Below are 24,697 nucleotides of genomic sequence, written 5' to 3'. Positions count from 1 at the left end.
GTTGTAAGCACTTTTCTCATATCAATTAATGGAATCCTTAACAACCCTGAGTGTGAAAATGATACATGTCATCTCTCTGCACTTGTACCCCAGCCCCTCCACAGTCCAAGGCATCAGAACTGGCTCTGTTTCCTGCAGGAGCAGCCTTCCCATACCCTACTCAATGCAATCTAAGCATGTCTCTCTGTGAGACAAAGTGTATGATGTGTGTACTGTTGGGGTAAAGAATAGCCAAAAGATAGCAAAAGGCCTCAGAACTAGTGAGCTCTCTGTAGGCCACAGGCTGTGCTGGCACTGGCTGTGTAATAAATGTCCACACAGTGCCACATGTTCAGGACGTTCTCAGTGGGTGCCTTTCTTGGCACTCAATAAAGCTGCTGCTGGGCTCCCTCACCCTTTCCTTTCATCCCCTCACTGGCCGCTCTACTCTCCCTCCATTGCTTCCCTCCCCTCCTCTTCTCTAAGTCTCCAACAATGGGATATCAGAGGAAGAGAAACACAACATGCCTCCCCCACCCAAATAAGCCAACTCTGGCATGACCGTAGATTTTTAAAATCTGAATTTCTAGGCAGCAGAGTCCCTAAATATTAACAAGTACTCTCATCAGCCTGTTGTATCTTCAGAATGAGCTTTCTTTTCAGGCTGTCCTGTTCCACCAACATAAGCTTAGCCATCCCATGAGAGAGGCCCTGACAGCCTCCTTCATGCTCTGCACCAGGGAGATGCACATATCCCTCCTAGGCACTCTCAGCAGTCACCACACCTTTCTTCCCCCATCTTCACACTCTCATTCACACACTCTGAAATTGGTCAGCATTGGCTCAGACCCTTCATTTGGACTCAAAGAACACCACAGGTGCAAACAGTTTACACAGACTTTATTTTTCACCCATTGAGGTGAGCACACAAAAATCTGGGCAGGCAGAGGTCTATGAGATGCAGTGTCACAATTACCCGCCCTGGTTCACAGACACAGACCATGAGACTCAGTGGTGAGGGAAAGGGGTCTTGTTCTTACCACAAATTGCTATGGGATTATCACAATGACACATTTATTCCTGGTTCTATTTACATCATGGAGTGTGGAGAGGGTACATTTCTTACACTAAAAATATATACTTTGGAATCTCTAAAACAAAAAAATATCTCTATCTCTACATGAGACCCACTAGAAAGAAGAATATAGAAAACAAGGGAAATGTACCAGCACCTCGAGTTGTCTCCTTCCGAGGGAAGGTTGCTCTGTTCTCCACCTGACACCATTAGCTTGGAAGGGCAGCTAAATCTAACCAATCAGACAGACAGACACAGATAAACAAGAGGGAGGCTTTATGATCCTGGAGGAGTGAATATAGGAGAAAGGAAGGAGGAGGAGGATTTTGGCCTCTTCTACAAAAGGAGTAATTGCACAATCAGTTTGGTGCTTCTGTTTCCAGCATTATTGCACATGTGAAAAGCCTGCATGTTGAAGTCAATCGCAAACCTGCTAAGCGAAGCCCAAGCTCCGCTGATTTCTGCTGGGCTCAGAAAAGTGCCATGGGTGGGTTCTCTCTCTCAAGAAATATTAATGCCATCAGCTAGAAGAAAAAGTTCTGTATTCTCCAATGCTGAAACTGGGTTAGGTTTAAGAAAAATGCTATTCCTTTTCTCTTCAGAAGGATCAGAAACCATTCCCTTCCCTTTGAGCACAGAATCTCCTAAAAGAATTATGCCTATGGATGAATCATTCCACTTTCTGAATTTCCCTATTGAAAAGGTTCACATAACACTCCTTTCCTCTTTTCACACTTCAAGCAGTAATATAGTTCCTTTACATCTCTTTTGGTTATGAATATTACCCTCCTTTCTGATTAAAAGATGTTAACTGACTCAACTGCCCATTCTCTATAATTAATATTAAGAGACCAAGGGAACCAAGAATCATAAAGGATAGGCTTAGTAGAAAATCATTTCTATTTGGCTTTGAAATGTGCTTTTCTGCTTACACTGAAATACGGATGAAATTGAAGTCTTGAGAATTCTTAGTCCCTCACCCTAAATAGGGGAAATAACCATAAAGTCCCCTTTCAAAAAAGCCCCAGGACTGTCCAACTCCTCACCATTCTCACCACCCCAAGCTGGTGGTGGTTTTAGGACCTCTGACCAAGAACTTCTTTCCTCCAAAGAACTTGACAGACTGAGGAAAAGGCAGAAAAGAGAGGTGAAAGGGGTGCTTGAAAAAGCCGAGACAGTGAAGGAGGGAGGAACTTGGACAATGTCTCATTTGGCCATTTCGGGTCTGCTCAAAGGAATTCTACCTAATGGGAGGCCCAACACCTATGACCAGAAGAAAGTCAAAAGAGCTGAGAGGTTCAGTGCAAGGTTCCTGGATGCCCTGCTAGGATGTGGCTTGGAAACCTGAGAAGTTCAAGGAAAATCCAGGAACAAACTGGCAAAGACAACTGTTTAAAGTCCTGGAAGGAGGTGCTGACTTCCTTACAAAATAAATTTAGAGAAGCTGATAAAGTGACAGAGAGAATATATTGATAGCATTTCTGATGCTCGTTGAAAACGCCAGGGGCTCTGGGGCCAAGCCTGCTCCTATGCTTCAGGAAAACTCGAGACTCAGAACATGGACATTGAAATCAACAGAGAAGATGCAGGGAGAATTACGGATTCCTTTACTAAGAGGGAAGTCTGGAGAGTTGAGTGGGTAGAAAATAAAGTAGGACTAAGAACTATGTTTTTTGGACAAACAGAAACTACAGATTCCCCAAGCCAGAAATTTCTTGAAGGTCACAGCTATCATAGTCTGAGATATCAACCAAGCCTGGGACTTAGCACACACCAGAATTTTATAAAACATTTATGATTAATTTAAAAGCCAATCACTGGCCGGGCGCAGTGGCTCTAGCCTGTAATCCCAGCACTTTGGGAGGCCAAGGCGGGTGGATCATGAGGTCAAGAGATCAAGACCATCCTGGCCAACATGGTGAAACCCCGTCTCTACTAAAAATATAAAAATTAGCTGGGCATGGTGGTGCGTGCCTATAGTCCCAGCTACTTGGGAGGCTGAGGCAGGAGAATCACTTGAAGCCAGGAGGCAGAGGTTGCAGTGAGCTGAGATTGTGCCATTGCACTCCAGCCTGGCGACAAAGCAACAGAGCGAGACTCCGTCTCAAAAACAAAAAACAAAAAACAAAAGCCAATCACATCCCAGACAAAGAGAAACAGTGACTCTTCACAGTCTTTTGGAAATATATGGTTTACTACCCCACTACCCCAAATCCAGGTCTCTACACATAAAGAGATGGGGACAGGGGCTGTATATGGAAAGATCACATCTCTTGGCAATCTTGTCTTCAGAAGTTGGAAGTCACATCTAGCCACAAAGAGCCAGGCTGTTTTCTGCAACCAAACATATTTGGCAATTTCACAGTATATTTCTGCTGGTCTTCACCTTCTCTCCAGACCTACCCTTCCCTAAAAGTTATGGCTAGCAAGTAATCCACCCACTTAGTAAGTCCAGTTCTTTTCATTTAGAGCTAAGATCCCACCCACCATCATTTTCTCAAATCTCTGGCCTCCCTCCCTTCCTACCTCTATACCACAAGCTCATCAGGGCATTGGTCTGCCAACACTCAAACTGTTTCTGAAATCTCCCATTGTCATAAAAGAGGTGCACCACTTCCCTGGCCCAAGCAAATGTGGGCGTGGAAATCACCTAACTACCTGCCTTGCTTTCCACTCCTAAATTTGTTTCTCCTTCATGCTGAGTTTAAACATCTTTTCCCATAGACGAATCTGTATTTGTTCTCAAACTACTCTTTTCAGAGAAGTCTGAAATGGGAACCCCCTAGATGGGAGAATGGCCATATTTTTTTAATGTCCCTCCAGATAGGTACACAAAGACTAGTAGTAACAATGAAATCTTATGGCTACACTCTCATTTGTCAACATACACACATGCAAATGCACATGCACGCACACACTCACACACCCACACACACACTGCTGCTGCTTCACCTCTACTCATTTCCTACCCCAAACACTGCCCACCTTGACTCTTTCACCACAGTCACCAGCCACAGACCTAAGGAAGAAAGCAGCCAGGACTCGGGTTGAGTGTTTGGTGGAAGTTGGACAAGAGGAGGGAGTAAGAGTAGGGAATGGTTCCTACCACAGAGATGAAGCAGAAATGAGGCTGGCTATTGTTTGAGAAAAATTTAATGGCCTAAAAGGGTTGGCATGGCCTTCAAAAGTAACTAACAGACCCGGCCAAAGGAAACCAAGAGAGGTCCCCGCAAGATATGGAGCACACGTCAGTTTCCATATCCTTTGGGGAAAGCCTCCTACTTATTCCAGCACAAGTCACAGGTGCCACGCCCCTTACAGCAGAGGGCCATATTCCAGCCTTGTTAATACTGTACAGTGATAACGTGTGGCACCACCATACCAAATTAACAATGTGCACAATGATTGTGTCCAGCATCATATCATCACTATGGCAACCTGTTGATAATGTAAGCCAACCTGACAGAAGGTCTGTAAGCTGGTTACCAGCGGGATATGGAACAGACATATGCAAAATTCCAACAATCCAGGATGACCCACCTCACAGGCTTCGATTATATCATGCAACGCTACATACTCTTAGTGCTCTTTACAGAGATTTGAGAGACAACACCTATGCAAGGGCTGTTGCAACAGATGTAATACATTCAAAGCTGCTGCAGGAATCAGTGGCACACATATCAATTACCCACAGCTTGGTGTTTCTGCCTATGTTGCAAGAAAGGTGGGATACCCTGGTGTCATAAAACCCTGATTGGAATACTGTCTGAAAAAGTTGGAGGATCTGGACAACCACTAATGGTTCAGGTTCATCAAGTGGCCCATGAGTCACAGATGACAACACTTGTGACGATAAATAACTTCCTTAAAGATTTCGAGGCCAGGGGCAGTGGCTCACGCCTGTAATCCCAGCACTCTGGGAGGCTGAGGTGGGTGGATCACCTGAAGCCAGGAGTTTCAGACCAGCCTGGCCAACATAGTGAAACCTCGTCTCTACTAAAATACAAAAATTAGCTGGGCATGGTGGTGCGCACCTGTAATCCTAGCTACTCGGGAGGCTGAGGCAGGAGAATCACTTGAACCCAGGAGGCAGAGGTTGCAGTGAGATGAGATCGCACCACTGCACTCCAGCCTGGGCGACAGAGTGAGACTTTGTCTCAAAAACAAAAAAAAATATTATGACTCCACACTCATTTTGATTCCAGGAGTAACTGATGAAATCCCCAAATTCAGAGATGCTTGGAGATCCCTTGAGAAAGCTATCAGTCCCATGTGGTTTCCCTATGTGAAGGCAATTTGCCATCCAGATGCTGTGAAAATCACCACAACAGCCTTGCCTTGCCTCCGCAGCACCATACCATGCCTCAGAAACAAGCTCCACCATGAGAAATTACCACCAAGGAAAACCAATTCCAGAGGAATTCCTGAAACTAAGCTCAAGGATGCATCTGCTGAAAGCTCAGACAGGTTGGCCAATCAACATTCACAGATGAACAATGGGAAATCCTGCAATCACGTGGACTGACCCATGAAGTCGTCCAGGCAACTACTGGAGACGAAAAAAAGAAGAAGAGAATCACCATCATCTGCAACAGGTGACAGTCCATAGGCACCCGTGGATTTTAAAAAAATTGAACCTCACAAAGAGATCCAACAATCAGCTAATGAGTCAAAGGCCACAACCAGTATCCAGTGAGAAGCAATGTCAGACCACGAGGATGACAGGAAATCACCACGTCCAAAAGGACTGGACTAGACAAAACCACCCATGCCCCGTGAGCACTTGCCGTTAAGAGATCCTGGTGCCATCTCTTTCTCTAGCCACATAGGAGGAGGGCTGCACTTCCAAGACAGTTTCAACTGAAGAGGTTACTCTTAAAGTCTCTCGCATGAAAAGAAAGAGAGGGGGCAATGTTGAGTCTGATGTCAGTAGTGAACTGGCTGAAACACTAGATTGATCTTGCATCTTATAGACGGCAAGTTTGATACAGTGTACTTGGCCTTGGACACATTGGCAAGCATAATTGAGAAAAAAATTCAAGATCCTTGATGGAAAGGTCGAGAAACTTCAAACTGATATATCATTCATGCATTTGAGAGCCATCAAGGAATACCTCCTATTGGGAAGTTTTTTTTTGTTTTGTTTTTGTTTTTTTTTTTTCTGAAATGGAGTCTTGCTCTGTCGCCCAGGCTGGAGTGCAGTGGCAGGATCTCGGCTCACTGCAAGCTCTGCCTCCCGGGTTCACGCCATTCTCCTGCCTCAGCTTCCCGAGTAGCTGGGACTACAGGCGCCCGCCACCACGCCCAGCTAATTTTTTTGTATTTTTAGTAGAGACGGGGTTTCACCGTGTTAGCCAGGATGGTCTCAATCTCCTGACCTCGTGATCCGCCCGTCTTGGCCTCCCAAAGTGCTGGGATTACAGGCGTGAGCCACCGTGCCCGGCCGGGAAGTTTTATCCTGCATCACTTGCAGGGATATCAGACCCTCCTCCAGCTGTCCTCGTACCAGCTGTGCAGGCTGCTGGAACCACTGTTGGGACCTACAATCCCTAGAGTGACTGGTAACCACCATGCACAAAGGTGAACTGCAACTGTACGGAGGCAACCGAGCACCACACCCACAGAGCCAGGATCATCCAACCCATTCGCCCAACCCCAACCATCACCTCATGGCAAAACCACCCAAATTCCTTCCCATCTTCACTCACAATCTCCCCCATGGAGTTCGCCCCAACAACATACCAAATCATATTTTTTTTTAAAAGTAGCTAACATTCCTAAGGCGCAGTGATCCGGGAGGGTCTAGCTCGAGAAGTACCCTAAAGTGCACAGGTGGTCCTGTACCTGCACTACACAGAGTTAATGAAGGCTCCTCCCCTCAAGCAGTCAAGGCAGCACAAGACATCCGTGTGTTAGGAGAGGCATTTTTCTGAGTGATACTCTCACCCAGTTTTGATACACTCCTTACAGCTGTGCTGAGGCTAGGGAAAGAGGTGAAATGGTCATCAACCTCCCCACACAGAGGTGGCAGGAAAAGATGGGAGGGGCAAGATAGAGCAAGAAAGGGGAGATGTTCTCAGGGAACAATGAAGATGAAAAAGTGGCAAGCTCAAGGAGGCAGCCAGAGAGGGACAAGGGAAAAGTCTGCAAGAAAGCTTATCCTCCGGATGGGCTGCCTTTTAATTCTTCCCAATTAGGTAGGTAAATGAGTACAATTACTACAGTTATCCTAAAGTGCTAAAATGTGAAGCTTTGGCTCATGAAGATTTTAATGCCCATATAGGTTCTAAGAAGCATGACCTATCCTGTCTGCACCATATATATATGAAAGGAAGCTAAGGCTGTGCCCAAAACAGCCTTGTGATAGAAATGAGACAAACCAGGAACAATACCCATGATTCAAAGGAACATCATTTTAATATCTGAAAGTAGCATAATGTTCAGCCAATAGGCATTGGTACAACCATACATACTGCTTGTTTACAGCAGGCATCCCTTCTGAGTGGCTGGTATCTGTCCTGTACCAGTTGTTAAAATATTTTGAAAATCATCTCTGTATTAAAATAATTGTGGCCCTATGAGATAGGGAATATGAAATAAATGAAGGATTCCTTTAACATCAAAGGTCTTTAGAGTAAGACTAGAATACATTAGTATATTTTAAAAGTCTAAGGAATGCAAAATTCAATAAAGTAATATAGCCAACCCTTCACCTAAGAAAGAAAAACACATCGGGGAACTTCCCACTGTACAAAGATTTTCCAGGATGGAAAACTAACATGATAGAATTATCTGGGTGCTAATGGGCTTGCTAGTTACATTCTGTGCACAAAGGAAGGAGAGGTTTATAAGGACTGGATCCCAAATACTTTACATTCATTGCAACATAGAAGAGAAGAGAAAAACTATAAATGTAGTTTTAAATTAAATACCAAAACTAATTTCACCACTTACAGTTCATTTCCGAGAGTGACTTTTTGCATCTGAGAGCCAGAATGTCTGTCAACCAAAAGAAATCCATGATGATGAAGAAACCACATGGGTGAAGGTGATTTTTGTTCATTGAACTGATGATCGTTCACTACTAAGGCAGCTAAGGAGACAGTACGTAAGCACTTGGATCTCGCCAGGATGGAATTGGAATGTATCCTCAAGAGACAGCAGCAAGAAGTTGAAGAGTCCCGCAAAATGGCCAATAAAAACATCATATCCTCCTTTCTATTCACAAACAACTATTATCAAATCTTTCCCAGATATCTAGAAAGCAGACACTATGACAAATCTTCAGGCTAGGAAGTCCTTCCTGGTATCTAAACTAATTCCTTCTGTTGCAATCTAAACTCAATCTCTTACTCTATCCTCAATGAAAACCAAGAGACGCTGCTCACCCTCACTTACTGTTGATTTTCCCTGGATCCCTTTCCTATCTAAGCGACACAACTCAAATGTCCCTTCTTGGCTCTTGTATCATCCAAGATTCTTGCCAGTTATGAAGGCTGCTGCTAGGGAGTGATGGAGATGCACCCAGGTCAGAGGCATCTTCCTGGCTGTGGTGGCAGGCACTGCCAATGCCCAGATCATGGATCTTCCTGGTAGCTGACCTCCTGACAACCTCTGGGTCTGACCAGCATCCCCCAGGGGAGGTAATCAAACCAAGGCCCAGGGCTGCCTAGGAGCCTGCAGACACTAAGAGCACTGGAGAGCCAGAGAGGATGTCCTCTCTGTTCCCCTCCTACTCCCCACTCCGTCCTTTAGGAAGAGGGGCCTCACTGAAGGACTCCTCAGTGGCAGAATGAATCCATATGGCTTGGCAGGCCAGCAGAGAATTTCAGAGAAAACGTCTGGAAAATGGGAAGTTAGGTCTTCAATGGTGGCCGTTCTAAAGAGAAAAAGAAGGAAGAGGAGAAGAACCAACAGGAGGTGGCCTTCTGCTTCCACATTCACATCTGGTGACTGGCTTCTGGTATGGGGATAGCTGGATGCCCTCCAATGCACACCAAGAATAACTGAATGCTTCGGCATGGCTTTGAGATGACCAAGGACAGGGCCAGACTTGGTCTTGCTTCTTCTCTGAGAGACTCACCATTTTCTCTGTAACCAGAACTTCCCTGAGGCACCACACGGCCCAAATCTTCCATCCCAGCAAAGACTCTTAGTTGAAGAGACTGAATAAAAGTGTTACAATTAGACAAAAAGGGAACATATGATTCATTCCTCCTTTTAACACAATACTTTGAAGATGTCACCACAATTTGGATCTGGCTATATTTTAAGTTCATTTACAAGTAGACTAGTTCTCAACTAAAAATAACCATGTGCGTTATACATTTTGACAGCTGCCTGGATTTTCCTCCGAAGGAAACAAGATTCTATATTTCACTCACATTCAACAGAGATTCATTTTAACCCATTCGATGAAGACATAAATCACCACTACCACCCACTGGTGGCTGTGACTTTTCAGAGCACTTCAATTTCTCCTCAGAGCAGCCTCAGGAGTGGGGCAGTTAGTTATTATTATCTCCATTTTCCTGCTGAGTAAACTGAACACCAGAAACAGTGGTCTGCCAAGTTATACAAGGAATTAATCGAAGAACCAGGTCTCCTAATTCCTAGCTTTTTTTTTTTAACTAGAAAAGTTGACTTTAAGAAGGCCTCAGATTTTGTCTTCAGTTATTTACTTATATTTAAATGGTATTTGGACTAAATTATTCAAGAAATTTTGGCAATAGCCTACCTCAATGCAGGCAAAAATGCCTCAAGTTCTTCCATTTTCTTCATTAACCTGATTAAGGTTGATCTATGCTATTAGCAAATGATATACAGTATTTGGTTTCAAAACAGAAAAACAGTTACGGCTGGGTACAGTGGCCCACACCTGTAATCCCAGCACTTTGGGAGGCCAAGGTAGGAGGATCGCTTGAGTCCAGGAGTTCCAGACCAGCCTGGGCAACACAGTAAATCCTCATCTCTATAAAAATACAAAAGTTAGCTGGCAGGGGTGGCATGCACCTGTACTCCCAGCTACTTGGAAGGCTGAGGCAGAAGGATTGCTTGAGCCCGGATGGCAGAGATTACAGTGAGCTGAGATTGTGCCATTGCACTCCAGCCTGGGAGACAGAGACTGACCGTCTCAAAAAAACAAAAAAAGAAAAAAAGGAAAAGAAAAAAAAGAAAAAAAACCATTTACAATTTAATTTAATATTTCAAAAATCTTTACTTGTTGTTAGTTCTCATTATGTAACAAGTTAAAAAGGTTAAAGAATGTATCAGTACTATCAACACTATCTGAATATTTTAGCAATTTTCTACTTTGTGTGGTTGCAGTAACCAGAGACATGCCCTTTAGATTCTGAAATAAGAACTAGAAAGAGGATTAAGGGAAATAAACACGCAAAGCAAATTTATATGCCAAAATAATCCCTTCCTGACCTTGGACCTGTGTAAACGGGCTGCTTAAAACACCCTGACCAAATATTTAGAAAACATTTTTACTTTTTTAAGGCTTATAGCTATTCTTATGTGGTTAGCGGCAGTTCCTGGAAGTGCTATTTATTACACAAATTCCATTTTACAACTAAAACACGTTTTACCTTCAATATTGCCATTGTCAAAAGCCAGAAATAAATAAAATATCAGATGTTACAGTTCTCTTTACCTCTTTTCCTTTGCATTTCCAGAATTCATACTGAGAGCTTTCCAAACTGTAGTTTTAGGCATTTCATCAGATATATTAATCTCAGAGGGGTCACATCTGAAATCAATGATTAGGACAGTGAATGTCAGACATACAAGTAAAATACATACTACAGTCTATAATGATCACTGTCCTACCAGAAGGGAGAAGATGGGGTTTCAGACCATGCAGCCAACAGCTCTCAGGAACTCTGGGAACAAGATGGATTCTGATCTTTCTTCTGCAGCCACTGAGGTCGGAATGGGAAGAGGCAAGGTGGCCCATGAGGTGGTGCTGAAAGCTGGGCTGGTGTGCCAGGTGGCAGCCAGTCCTGCCCCCACAACTGTGCACTCCTCCGAAGGGCCTCACTGGAGATGCTGCTGACAACGCTATGATATCAACAGTGTAGCATCAGGAACTACCACTTACTGAGCACTTGCTGTATGCCAGGCATTTTCATTCATTTTCCCATTTAAACAGCCAAATCTCTTCTATTCATAGTTCACAAAGGACTTTCCTAATATCTTAACTATCATAGCAACAGAGATTATTAACATCCTCATTTTGAAGGTGCAGAAATGAAAGCTCTCAGAGCTAAGTGACTATCCAAGGTCAAACAACAGCAAGTAGAGAATCAAGACCTTGAACCCAGCCCTTGGTTTCCTAGAAACAGAATAGTTTGACGTTTTCTGCAAGCCAGATTATCTCCTTCTAAAATGCCAAGAGAGGAGGCAGCATCCTGTTACAGGGGAAACATTGTTCCTACTTTGCCACCAGATGTATCAAGCTCATGGCTCCTTCCACAACAACATGTAGAAAGTTTATTAAGAACCAAGACTATTATTAAGAAAAAGACTGTCCTAATTTCCCCCACAGTATAAACCAAAACCAACTCAATGATTCAGCAGTAAATTCTTCAGAATCTCAATGACCCAGATATCCTGCTCTCTTCCTTTGCTCTGCTCCCTCTTGACCTCTAGGTTTTTCAGCTTATGGTACCTAGAGGTACACAAGTGCTATGTGTACCTCTTCCAATTCAGAAACAAGATGCCAGGAGTAAAACCATGAATGGACCAATTTAGCATCCTGTCATTTGTGGTGAGCAATAGGTTTGATAGAGAAAGGGGCTAAAATCATTGGCAGAAGTAAGGAATTTTCATGATCCCAGTTCAATTCTCCCTTGCTCCCAGAACTACAGATGCCACAAGCCAGGCTAACACTGACTATTTCTGCCTATCCCCAAAAGCTTGCCCAAGCATTGGATTTCATGCCTACTAGGCTGAGAACTCTCTGGAAATAAAGACCACATCCTTTTCATCTTTGGAAGGTGGCAAAGAAAGGCAGAAGGAGCACTGGTTTGAGGAATAGAAGACGACCAGGGTTTGAATCCTAATCTTCCTATTCAGCTACATTGTAACTTTGGATAAATTACCCAAAACTCTCTAAGACTTAGTTTCTTCACTTATACAAATGTGGATAGTGATATTCATATGAGTACAGGTTAACTGACAACACATAAGTAAACCCTCTAGCACAATCCCAGCACAAAGGAGGCACTCAGTACATTGGCTTTCTTACCTCTCTTCTTGTGATTCCCATAACCTGATATAGTGCCTGGTACATAGCAGGTATTCAATAAACAATGAGATGGAAAACGTATTTTCACAGGATGGAACTGGGAGGCTGAATGTTTAGCTCTTTATGCTAGCAGCTGCATTTGTGACACCACCACCACCACAAAGCCAGAACACTTAGAGAATAACCCAAAAGTAAACTCCTTGGTGTTTGGAAGTTTTACCTGCAACTGATGTTCTTTCCAGGACTACTTAGTAACTTCCTGCTCTCTAAGGGAAACTTGTCTCCCCCAATTTCTAACATTTTCTCGGCCTCCTGGAAGAAAAAGAAACATTATTATATCTTGGACCAAGTAAGACCATAAGTTCACCAGCCCATTCTTCTACCACAATTTCTACCTAATTTCATTGTGCATTTATTATAAAGAATATAATTAGGTTCTTTTATAGACTTGAGTTACCACAAAATGAGAGACAATCAGATATTTATACATGTGGAATGGCATTCAAAAAAGAAAAAAAGAAAATGTCAATCTGAATAAACCTCTAGATCTAATGACCAATTTACTACAAATATAGCAGACAGAAGAACATTTTAAATGACACCAAGGGACACATTTAGCAAAATCTAAATGGTGAAAAGCCTAGAGGTCAAAGACTCTGTTTCTTCAACTTTAAAAAAATGGAAAGGGAACCCCTAAAAAGATTTAAGACAGATATCAACCAATTGCAATATATGACTCTTCTTTGGATGCTAATTCAAATAAACAAATTATTAACAATAAGAAGGCTTTTCTTTCTACCTTTGTAGGTTTAAAATAATCAATAAGGTAGGCCGGGCATGGTGGCTCACGCCTGTAATCCTAGCACTTTGGGAGGCCGAGGCGGGCAGATCCTGAAGTCAGGAGATCGAGACCATCCTGGCTAACACGGTGAAACCTCGTTTCTATTAAAAATATAAAAAATTAGCTGGGTGTGGTGGTGGGCGCCTGTAGTCCCAGCTGAGACGGAGAATGATGTGAACCCGGGAGGCGGAGGTTGCAATGAGCCGAGATTGCGCCACTGTACTCCAGCCTGGGCAACAGAGTGAGACTCCATCTCAGAAAAAAATAAAAATAAAAAAAAAATAATAATAATCCATAAGGTAAAAGATCTCTACGAAGAGAACTACAAAACACTGCTGAAAGAGGTCAGGCTGGCTGGGTGCGGTGGCTCACGCCTGTAATCCCAGCACTTTGGGAGGCCGAGGTGGGCAGATCACGAGGTCAGGAGATTGAGACCATCCTGGCTAACACAGTGAAACCCCGTCTCTACTAAAAATACAAAAAATTAGCTGGGCGAGGTGGCGGGTGCCTGTAGTCCCAGCTACTCGGGAGGCTGAGGCAGGAGAATGGCGTGAACCTGGGAGGCAGAGCTTGCAGTGAGCCAAGATGGTGCCACTGCACTCCAGCCTGGGGGACGACAGAGCGAGACTCTGTCTCAAAAAAATAAAAATTAGTCCGGCGTGGTGGTGCATGCCTGTAGTTCCAGCTACTAGGGAGGCTGAGGCAGGAGAATCGCTTGAACCTGGGAGGCGGAGGTTGCAGAGAGCTGAGATCACACCACTGCACTCCACAACCATGCCAACGTCTGTTACTTTTTGACTTTTTAATAATAGTCATTCTGACTGATGTGAAATGGAGTCTCTTTGTGGTTCTGATTTGCATCTCTGATGATACATGATGTTGACCAGTTTTTAACACCACTGAACTCCAGCCTGGGCGACAGAGCGAGACTCCATCTCAAAAAAAAAAAAAAAGAGGTCAGGCACAGTGGCTCATGCCTTAATCCCAGCACTTTGGGAGGCCAAGGCAGGCAGATCACTTGAGGTCAGGAGTTCGAGACCAGACTGGTCAACATGGCAAAACCTCGTCTCTACTAAAAATACAAAAATTAGCCCAGGTGTGATGGCAGTCACCTGTAATCCCAGCTACTCAGGAGGCTGAGGTAGGAGAATCACTCGAACCCAGGAGCAGGAGGTTGTAGTGAGCTGAAATCATGCCATTGCCCTCCAGCCTTGGCGACAGAGCAAGACTCTGTCTCAAAACAAACAAACAAACAAAAAACACACTGCTGAAAGAAATCAGAGATGATTCCTTTTTCAGAGAATCATTTCTAATCTGACTTCTTTTTCAGAGAATCATCTCTGATTTCTTTCAGCAATGTTTTGTAGTTCTACCTGTAGAGAGCGCTTTCATGTTTTTGATTAGGTGTATTACTAGGTATTTCATTTTCTTTGTGGCTACTGTAGTTAGGATTGTGCTCTTGGTTTGACTCTCAGCCTGGGTGTTATTGGTGCATAGAAGTGAAAGGGCAAAGGATATGAACAGACACTTCTTAAAAGAAGAAATACAAGTGGTCAACAAACATATTAAAAACTGGTCAACATCATGCATCATCAGAGATGCGAATCAGAACCACAAAGAGACTCCATTTCACATCAGTCAGAATGACTATTATTAAAAAGTCAAAAAATAACAGACGTTGGCATGGTTGTGGAGAAAACTGAACACTTCTACACTGTTGGTGGGAATGCAAATTAGTTCAGCCCCTGTTGAAAGCAGTTTGGAGTTTTCTCAAAGAACTAAAAATAGAACTAGCATTAGACCCAACAATCCCATTACTTGGTATATACCCAAAGGAAAATAAATTGTTCTGTCAAAAAGACATCTGCACTCATATATTTATTGCAGCACTATTAACATTAGCAAAGAAATGGAATCAACCCAGGTGCCCATCAATGGTGGATTGAATAAAGAAACTGTAGTATGTATATACCATGAAATACTACGCAGCCATAAAGAGAACAAAACTATGTCCTTTGCAGCAACATGGATGCAGCTGGAGGCCAGTACCCTAAGTGAACTGACGCAGGAACAAAAAACCAAATAATGCATGTTCTCATTTATAAGTGGAGGCTAAACATTGGGTACACATGGACACAAAGATGGGAACAAAAAACACTGGGGACTCCAAAAGGTGGAAGGCAGGGGAGGGGTTGGAAAACTACCTATCGGGTACTATGTTCACTACTTGGGTGACAGGATCATTAGAAGCCCAAAGCTCAGCATAACTCAGTACACCCATGTAACAAGCCTGCACATGCCCTGAATCTAAAATAACTTTTTTTAGAAATCCATAATAAAATGTTTTCTTAGAAAATAATCCGGCCGGGCACGGTGGCTCACGCCTGTAATCCCAGCACTTTGGGAGGCCAAGGCGGGTGGATCACGAGGTGAGGAGATCGAGACCATCCTGGCTAACACGGTGAAATCCGGTCTCTACTAAAAATATACCTAATGCTAAATGATGAGTTAATGGGTGCAGCACACCAACATGGCACATGTATACATATGTAATAAACCTGCATGTTGTGCACATGTACCCTAAAACTTAAAGTATAATAATAATAAAAATAAAGGAAGAAATAAAGAAATAAAGAAAAAAAAAATAAGCCAGGCGCAGTGGCGGGAGCCTGTAATCCCGGCTACTCGGGAGGCTGAGGCAGGAGAATGGCGTGAACCCAGGAGGCGGAACTTGCAGTGAGCCGAGATCACGCCACTGCACTCCGGCCTGGGCCAAAGAGCGAGACTCCGTCTCAAAAAAAAAAAAAAGAAAAGAATCCCACTAATTTAAAGAAAATAATTACAGAGAAAAAACTATCTGTACAAAGATGTTTAAAGTAATATAAAACAACTTAAATTTTTAACAAAGGAAAAATATTTAAATATGAGATAATACTATAGAACATTATACATCCATTTAAAAAATATGATCATGATACAAATAGAAACATGAAAGTCTCTTATGAAATCAGGTTGAGGGGAAAAATCAGAATATATATGTGCTATATATATAAATACAAATTCACAATTATATAATTATCATAGTTATATGAAAACTATGTTAAAAAATTGAAAACAACATAAAGAAAAGAACATGAATGTTGGCTATGAGGTGGAGAAATTTGGGGGTCAAGTCTTTATCTTTTTCTTTTATTTCATTTAGCTCTTAAAATAATTTTATAAAGTAACACGTGTTAACAAATATGTACTTACTTCAGGAATTTTGGAAAATAAGGAATATAATGTCTACCAGCCATCTCAAACTTAACATCCAAAGGAGATCTCTTGATTTTCCTCCTAAACCTGCTGTTCTCCTTGGTCTTCCCCATCTTAATAAATAGCACAACCATTCATTCAGTTGTTCAGTCCAAAAATCTAAGAGTCATACTTGATTCCTCTTTCACCCATGCCCACCATCATTAGCAAAACCCGTCAGCTCTATCTTCAAAATAAGTACCCAATTCAGCCACTTCCATCACCTCTACGTTAGCATAAGCCACCCTCCCCTGTTGCCTGAGCTGCTGCCAGCCTCGTAGCTGGTCTTCCTGCTACCACTCTGTCCCTTACAGTCTTACTGGCTTTCTTGGTGTTCCTGAAACACACCAAGCTCATTCCTCCTCAAGACCTTTGCATTTTCTGTACCCCTGCCCTGGAATGTTCTTACTCCCAGATACTCTCATAATTTGCTTCTCACTTTACTCAGGTCTCTACTCAGATGTCTCCTCAGAAGTCATCTCTAATCATCCTAAATAAAGTAACTCCCTCACTCCCTACCTTCTTAAAACATATCACTACCTAAAATTATATATATTTATGTGTGTGTGTGTGTGTAGAATTATAGCACTATAACCAAGAAAACAAATATAGACTTGTTTGCTTATTGACAGTGTCTCCTCCAAGAGAATGTAAGCTCCATGGGGTCAGTCAGGGACTCTCTCTGTCCTGTATACTACTGTATCTGGAACAGTGACCAACGGAGTAAGGATTCAATAAATATGGTGGAAGGAAATTAATCAAAAAAATGTATAATCTTACCAACTAGAGAAACATAGAGAAACACAATAAACATTTTGGTGTATTTTCTTCCAATCTTTTTCATGTGTGTGAGGGGTGCACGCATGCACGTGTGTGTGTGTACGGTATGTGTATATGTATATGTTTTAGTAAAAGTGAGATTCTTTGACAGTCTTACTGTATGCTCCATTTTATATTCTCTATGTTTTTCACATAAAATGTCAGAAACATGTCCACATATCTTTTTTATTTTTATTTTTTTGAGACAAAGTCTTGTTCTTTCGCCCAGGCTGGAGTGCAGTGGCATGATCTCAGCTCACTACAACCTCTGCCTCCCGGGTTCAAGTGATTCTCCTGTCTCAGCCTCCTGAGTAGCTGGGATTATAGGCATGCACCAACATACTTGGCTAACTTTTTTGTATTTTTAGTAAAGACAGGGTTTTACCACGTTGGCCAGGTCTCAAACTCCTGACCTCAGGTGATCTGCCTGCCTCAGCCTCCCAAAGCACTGGGATTACAGGCGTGAGCCACCACATCCAGCCTCTTTTTTTTTTTTTTTTTTTTTGAGACAGGATCTCTCTCTGTCGCCCAGGCTGGAGTGCAGTGGTGTTATCTCGGCTCACTGCAATATCCGCCTCCCAGATTCAAGCGATCCTCCTGCCTCAGCCTCCCGAGTAGCTGCGACTACAGCACACATCATTGAGAATCATTACAAAATACTTATCATCATTAAGTATTTTTTAAAACTTTATTTTTAGACCGGGCACGGTGGCTCACGCCTGTAATCCCAGCACTTTGGGAGGCTGAGGAGGGTGGATCACAAGGTCAAGAGATTAAGACCATCCTAGCCAACATGGTGAAACCCCGCCTCTACTAAAAATACAAAAATTAGCCGGGCATGGTGGCACGCGCCTGTAGTCCCAGCTACTCAGGAGACTGAGGCAGGAGAATCGCTTGAACCCGGGAGGCAGAGGTTGCAGTGAGCTGAGATCACGCCACTGCACTCCAGTCTGGAGACAGAGCGAGACTCTGTCTCAAAAAAAATTTTTTTTAACTGTTGTGCAATATTCCATTGTAATATATTTACTCTAATTTTCTTTTCTTCTTTATGTCACCACAATTAAAATATTTTGTCTACATTGCTAATTATATCCTTAGGATAAATTTAAAAATTAGAGTTGCTGGGCCAAAGGGCATATACATTTTTAAGACTCTAAGGTTAAACTGCCCTCTAAAGAGATTTATGCAACTTATATTACCTTTTTTTTTTTTTTTTTTTGAGACAAAGTCTCACTCTGTCGCCCAGGCTGGAGTGGAGTGGCGCAATCTCGGCTCACTGCAACCTCTGCCTCCTGGGTTCAAGTGATTCTTGTGCCTCAGCCTCCCGAATAGCTAGGATTACAGGCGCCTGCCACCACGCCCAGCTAATTTTTGTATTTTTAGTACAGACAGGGTTTCACCATGTTGGCCCGGCTGGTCCCAAATTCCTGACCTCAGGTGATCCAACAACCTCGGCCTCCCAAAGTGCTGGGATTATAGGCATGAGCCACCGCGCCCAGCCTATATTACTATTTTTAGTGTATGAGAAGGCAATTTCAATTACAGTCTTGCCAACACTTGTTTTTATCTTTTAAAAATCTTTGCCAATTCGACAAGTAAAAAAAGTATTCTCCTTGTTTAAATTTTCATTTTTTTATTTTTTAATATTTATTTTCATTTCGTAAAATCCAGATGCTGCACTATCATTTCTTTATTAGTGAGAATGAAATTTTTGTCAGAAGGCAACTGGCCATTTGTACTTCTTTTTTGCAAATTATATATGTCCATTGCTCATTTCAATTTCATATTATTCTTATTAATTTATAAGAATTATTTGAATAGTAAGGATATTAACACATCTCAACTTATCTGTTATTTTAAAATTTTGTTTAGAGTTTTGGATGCCTGAAAGCATCATATTTTATGTAGTGAATTCTATCAATATTCTCTTTAAAGTTTTCTTCCATTGACTTTATATTTTATAATTGTTGAAGCTTATTTAGAAATACAAGATTTTTAAAGTTCAAGATATTAGGGGAAAAAAAAGTCTTCTTTTTTGTTTTTCTTGAGATAGGATCTCACTCAGCCTAGGCTGGAGTGCAGTGGCATGATCACAGCTCGCTGCAGCCTCAACCTCCTGGGCTCAAGGTATCCTCCCACCTCAGCCTCCCAAGTAGCTGACTACAGGTATGTGCCACCACATCCAGCTAATTCTTTTGATTTCTTTTCTTTTCTTTTCTTTTTTTTTTTTGTAGAGACAGGGTCTCATTATGTTGCCTAGGCTAGTCTCAAACTCCTGGCCTCAAGTAATCCTCCAGCCTCAACTCCCAAAGCCCTGGAATTACAGGGATAATCCATTGTGCCTGGCCTAAAAAAAGTCTTTTAAAAGTTTTTTCAAAGGACACTATTTTAGGCACTAACTGTATTTAGAAACACTTCTGAGCTCACTCATTTCTTGGTCTGGTATTTTCATTTTGCTACACATTCTTTCTTTGCATATATAGGCCATTTTTTGAGGGTCCATTGTGTAGATGACAAGATGCCAAGTACTGAGGGAAATGAAAAAAGACAAAGTCCTATGCAAGTTATCTTTGCATGGTGCCAACCACAGCACCATTTGCAATTAGACACATTACAAACATTCTAGGAAATAATGGGTCTTACGTATTTGTCAAATTAGACCTTTTGAAAGAATGTGAGCCATTGAATCTGCTAATAAGGGCATATTGTAGGTTCACATTCTAGGTATAAGCCTGGTGAGTAGATTGTAAACAAAGGAAAAAATAACTGGTTGTCAAACCCAAAAATGAAGAACAGACAGAAGCAATAATCCCTAATCCATTCTTAGCTGAGAACATCTTTGAGGGTAATCTTCCCAGCTCCTAAATATAACCCTCGGGATTCCAGACATGCTGACTTTTCACATGGCCCTTCCTATGTTCTGTAATTTGAGGCCCCCAGGTATACAGTTGGTGCAAGGACTATGACCTCTTCCTCCTTGGCCTTCTTTTTGGCATCATCCAACTTCTTCTTTTTGCTTTCAGGCATGAGATCATCTAACCAGCTTAGCTCTCGCTTAGAGAAACAGAGATCCATGACTTTCCTGACAAAGACCAAGGCCAAAACCTGAAGAAAAATAAAAAAAAAAAAAGTGAATGAAAGCGACTAATTTCCTTCCTGGACTTAAAAGCAAAGCCTTATTTTCACAGCAGACTAGGTCATTTCAAGCAAAATCAAACTCATAATAATCCTAACAGTCACCATTTATTGAATGCTTTCTTTGTGCCAGGTAACATATGTTACTTACAGTATTTTAACTATCATAACAGCTCTACAACTTAGAGAGCAGCTAACTGGATTCTGTCATTGAAAAGATGAGCTCATCATCTGCAGATGGCTAGGGGTCAGCAGGAAGGCTACAGGACAGCAGGTGGGTAGAAAGCCTCTGCTGAAGCTGGGCCATGGTGGGACCAGCCACAGCCACCCAAGCATTCCTCACAGTGGGATGATGGGTTCTCTTAGAAGATCATCTTTATTCCCTCTGATCCTTTGCCTATACATTCCCCTACCCAAATCCTTGCTTTGGGCCTGCATCATTTGTCTCTAGTGGTTTTTGTCTCTGCCCTCTGGCCTGGCCTGACACTCACTTTATAAATGAGGAAACTGAGGCCCAGAGAGAGAAAGTGACTTGCCTAAAATCTGACAGCTGATTTTCCCAATAAAGGTATGTCCAGGGCATCCCAATTGCTGCTCCACTTTCTTTCCATGAGGGCCATTTTAGCCAAAGGAAAACAAAGAATTAATCCTGCCTGGGTGGACTGGTGTTCATCAGCTATAATTGGTGACTGGACAAGGAATGAGGCAAATCAGGCTTATTAAATTCAAGTACATTTCTCTCTAATTTAGTGACTACTTTCCTAATACATCTGGAATTGATAGGATCTCTTCTAGGAGTTCCCAGTAATCTGCTATTTATTTAACCCATGAACATAACACATGAATACAAACCCTTATATGTAGTCTGACAAAATTGAGAAACCCACCAGGAGGGTGTGGATCTAGAGGATTAGAAAAAAATTAAAGATATAATTTCCATATGATCCAGCAATTCCACTCCTGGCATATACCCCAAAGAATTGAAAACAGAGACACAAACAGATATTTGTACACCCATATTTACAACAGTATCATCGACAGGTGAATGGATAAACAAAATGTAGTATTTACATACAGTGGGATACTATTCAATCTTAAAAAGGAAAGAAATTCTGACACATGCTACAACATGGATGAACCTTGAAGACATTAGGCTAAATGAAATTAGCCAGTCACAAGCTGGGCGCAGTGGCTCATGTCTGTAATCCCAGCACTTTGGGAGGCTGAGGCCGGTGGATCACCTGAGGTCAAGAGTTTGAGACCAGCCTGGCCAACACAGTGAAACCCCGTCTCTACTAAAAAAAATACAAAAAATTAGCTGGGTATGGTGGCAGGCATCTGTAATCCCAGCTATTAGGGAGGCTGAGGCAGGAGAATCGCTTGAACCTGGGAGGTGGAGGTCACAGTGAGCCGAGATCATGCCATTGCACTCCAGCCTGGGTAACAAGACTGAAACTCCATCTCAAAAAAAAAAAAAAAAAAAAAGAATAAGAAAGAAAGAAAAGAAATTAGCCAGTCACAAAAGGACAAATTATGTGATTCACTTATATGATGTACCTAGAATAATCAAATACATAGAGACAGAAAGTAGAATGGTGGTTGCCAGGGGCTGAGGGTATGGGAGAATGGAGATTTAGTGTTTAATAGGTGCAGAGTTTCAGCTTTGCAAGATGTAAAAAGTTCCAGAGCTGGAGGGTGGTAATGGCTCCACAGCAATGTGAATGTACTTAATGCCACTCAACTGTACACTTAAAAATGGTAAATTTTAAAGTTATAATATTTTACCATGAAAAAATAACAATGATAAGAAGAATTTATTTTTTAAAAACCACCTCACCATCATTGGGAAAACAATGGCAGCTGGAGATGCCTTGATGACCCAGAGCAGGACGAGACAGGTCAACTGGATGAGGGTGAAGAGGTGCACTTTGCGCAGCGGCACATGCCGCAGGTAGATGAAATCTGGCTGGTGCTTTGCGGGCATCCCAAAGAGCTTTAGACGATCAAAGAACTGAAAGGAAGGAACTGGCATTTATTTTCAGGAGGGCACTCTGGGTCAAAAGCTTTGTTAGACCCATTCATATCTCTTACATCACCTGCTCTGAAAGGTAGGTAACACCATTTCCTCTGGACAGAAATGGAAACTGAGACTTTAAAAGACCAGGCAATTTGGCCAAGGTTATTAAGTGGCAAAGTCAAAATTTGAAACCATCTTTTCTAATTCTAGGTTCAAACTTCTTTCTCTTATCCCACTCTGTGGCTCCTAAGAGAGCTTTTTCTCAGGGAGCGTTGAAAACAAAATAAACCAATTACATCTTTTTGCTTATTATCAAAACCAAATCTCTTACTTGTTTTAGGAGTTTGGAGCTATTCATTGATTATTTATAGTGAAAAGATAAAATAAAACCTCATAACATCCTAGATATATAAAAAATGATCATCCTTACAATAAGGAAAAAAGAGAACCAGAGATTAAATAACCTGCCCAAGTTCATAGTAGAACTCAGTATGTAAGAATGGCCGTGGGACATTCCATTCAAACAAAGAATAATCAGCCTAAGTTATTATATTATCTGGAATACCCAAGTTATCAATGATAAGCTCCTGATTCTTCTTTTTGAAAAACTTAGAGCAATAGTTGATGGATGGAAAAATGCAGAGTATAACAAGAAGTGACATCTCCTTACCAGGAGCAACTCCCACTATTCCCCTATCTCTTCTGCCAATGAACCCTCTCCCAAAGTTAAACACCCCATTTTTATACTTTAGCCTGGCACTAACCTAGATCTGTCCATGAGTGAAAGCCAATTTGGTTCTTGATCAACCTTTCAGATCCAAGTTTACTAGCACCTGGCAAAGCACCTAATGTTTAATACATGCCAAAAAAATTGTCTGTTGAATAATTAATGAAAGACTGGAGCCATGACATCAAGCCAGACCACCCTGGAAGTCTCTGTACTCTCCTGCCACCATGGCTGTTTTTCTCCCTGTATCCAAATACATATCTAAAATAGCCTAAGGGGCAAGACTAGGAAATAATTTTCTCAAGAACTGGTTGTGCTTCTCTTGGGGAGCTGTCCCTCCCTGGACAGGACATGCAAACCTGCAGTGAGAAGAAACTGCCCTGGCTGAACCATACAATACCTGAATTCCCTGTAGTGAAGAAACTCCCATGTAGAGGAAAACTCCATAGAGTACCGGCATTGGAATAAACTGAAGACAAAAGGACAAGAAAGGCCAGAAATTAAATTTGGTATCATAGCACACTCAAAACTATATAAACTTTTAAATCTCCAAGAATGAAACAAAGTCACAAAATAGCTGCAGACCCATTGCATTAGTTTCTGCTGCCTGTGGATGACTTAGGAGTAGAAGCAAAAGCAGAAGCTGACAATGATAAAAATCATTTTGTTCTGAAATGAAATGATTACATGTAAGTTAGACCTCCCATCTCACCCATCTGGCTCTTCCTCCTCCATGGGGATGGGCACACATACACATACACACAAACACACACACACACACACACACAAACACACCCCTCTCTTATAGAAATAATGCCTTTTAAATCTTCTGTAATCTCACAATCATCTCCTCAGGTATTTGATGTATTTTAACGTGAACCAAAAAAGCTTCCTTTTTTACTGACCAGTGGCTTGAGGGCAAGAGTGGGGACGTATCTTATCAAAGAGGTAATGGTCTGGGGGGAAACACCGACATTATTATACTGCACTTGAACATCCACACAGTATTCGAACATGACTTTCTGATCACATCATGTCTATCAACCTAGATAATCTTCAGATTGACTCTGAGGTAGGGAAATTGGGCCTATAGAATCAAGGCAAGGAAAGTCTCAGAGCTGAAAACTAAACTGGATTAAGAATATTCCCAAACCTAATTCTTGGAATTAGAAAATCCCTCCAAACTAACACAGGAACAGAAAACCAAACACCGCATGTTCTCACTCATAAGTGGGAGCTGAACAATGAGAATACATGGACACGGAGAGGGGAACATCACACACCAGGGCCTGTTGGGGGGTGGGGGACAAGGGGAGGGAGAGCATTAGGACAAATACCTAATGCATGTGGGGCTTAAAACCTAGATGATTGGTTGACAGGTGCAGCAAACCGCCATGGCACATGTATACCTAGGTAACAAACCTGCACGTTTTGCACACGTATCCCAGAACTTAAAGTAAAATTTTAAAAAACAAAGAATTAGAAAATCCCCCATTGGATTTTATGTTCCAGCTGTAGAGTGATTAGACATCCCAATTCGATGTTGTTTGTGAACT

General features: G+C 42.0%; 1 protein-coding gene across 4 annotated transcripts in view; it reads right to left on the bottom strand.

Moving 5' to 3' along the window:
• Window positions 1–862: 862 nt before the first annotated feature.
• SLC4A8 (solute carrier family 4 member 8) overlaps window positions 863–24,697 on the bottom strand; it is a 90,650-nt gene continuing 66,815 nt past the window's right edge. For all 4 annotated transcript variants that reach the window (XM_054444126.2, XM_054444127.2, XM_063672742.1 and 1 more), the window contains 6 exons: window positions 23,542–23,610; window positions 22,235–22,408; window positions 20,230–20,367; window positions 12,529–12,620; window positions 10,713–10,808; window positions 863–9,219 (listed from right to left, as the gene is read on the bottom strand). In XM_054444126.2, the coding sequence (XP_054300101.1) occupies window positions 9,207–9,219; window positions 10,713–10,808; window positions 12,529–12,620; window positions 20,230–20,367; window positions 22,235–22,408; window positions 23,542–23,610 (582 nt within the window). In that variant the 3' untranslated portion in view covers window positions 863–9,206. The remainder of the gene's footprint in view (window positions 9,220–10,712; window positions 10,809–12,528; window positions 12,621–20,229; window positions 20,368–22,234; window positions 22,409–23,541; window positions 23,611–24,697) is intronic.

The sequence above is a fragment of the Pongo pygmaeus genome, chromosome 10, assembly GCF_028885625.2.
Source record: "Pongo pygmaeus isolate AG05252 chromosome 10, NHGRI_mPonPyg2-v2.0_pri, whole genome shotgun sequence".
Classification (NCBI taxonomy): domain Eukaryota; kingdom Metazoa; phylum Chordata; class Mammalia; order Primates; family Hominidae; genus Pongo; species Pongo pygmaeus.
Note: the sequence above shows the minus strand (reverse complement) of the source record. Positions and strands in the feature narration are given on the sequence as shown.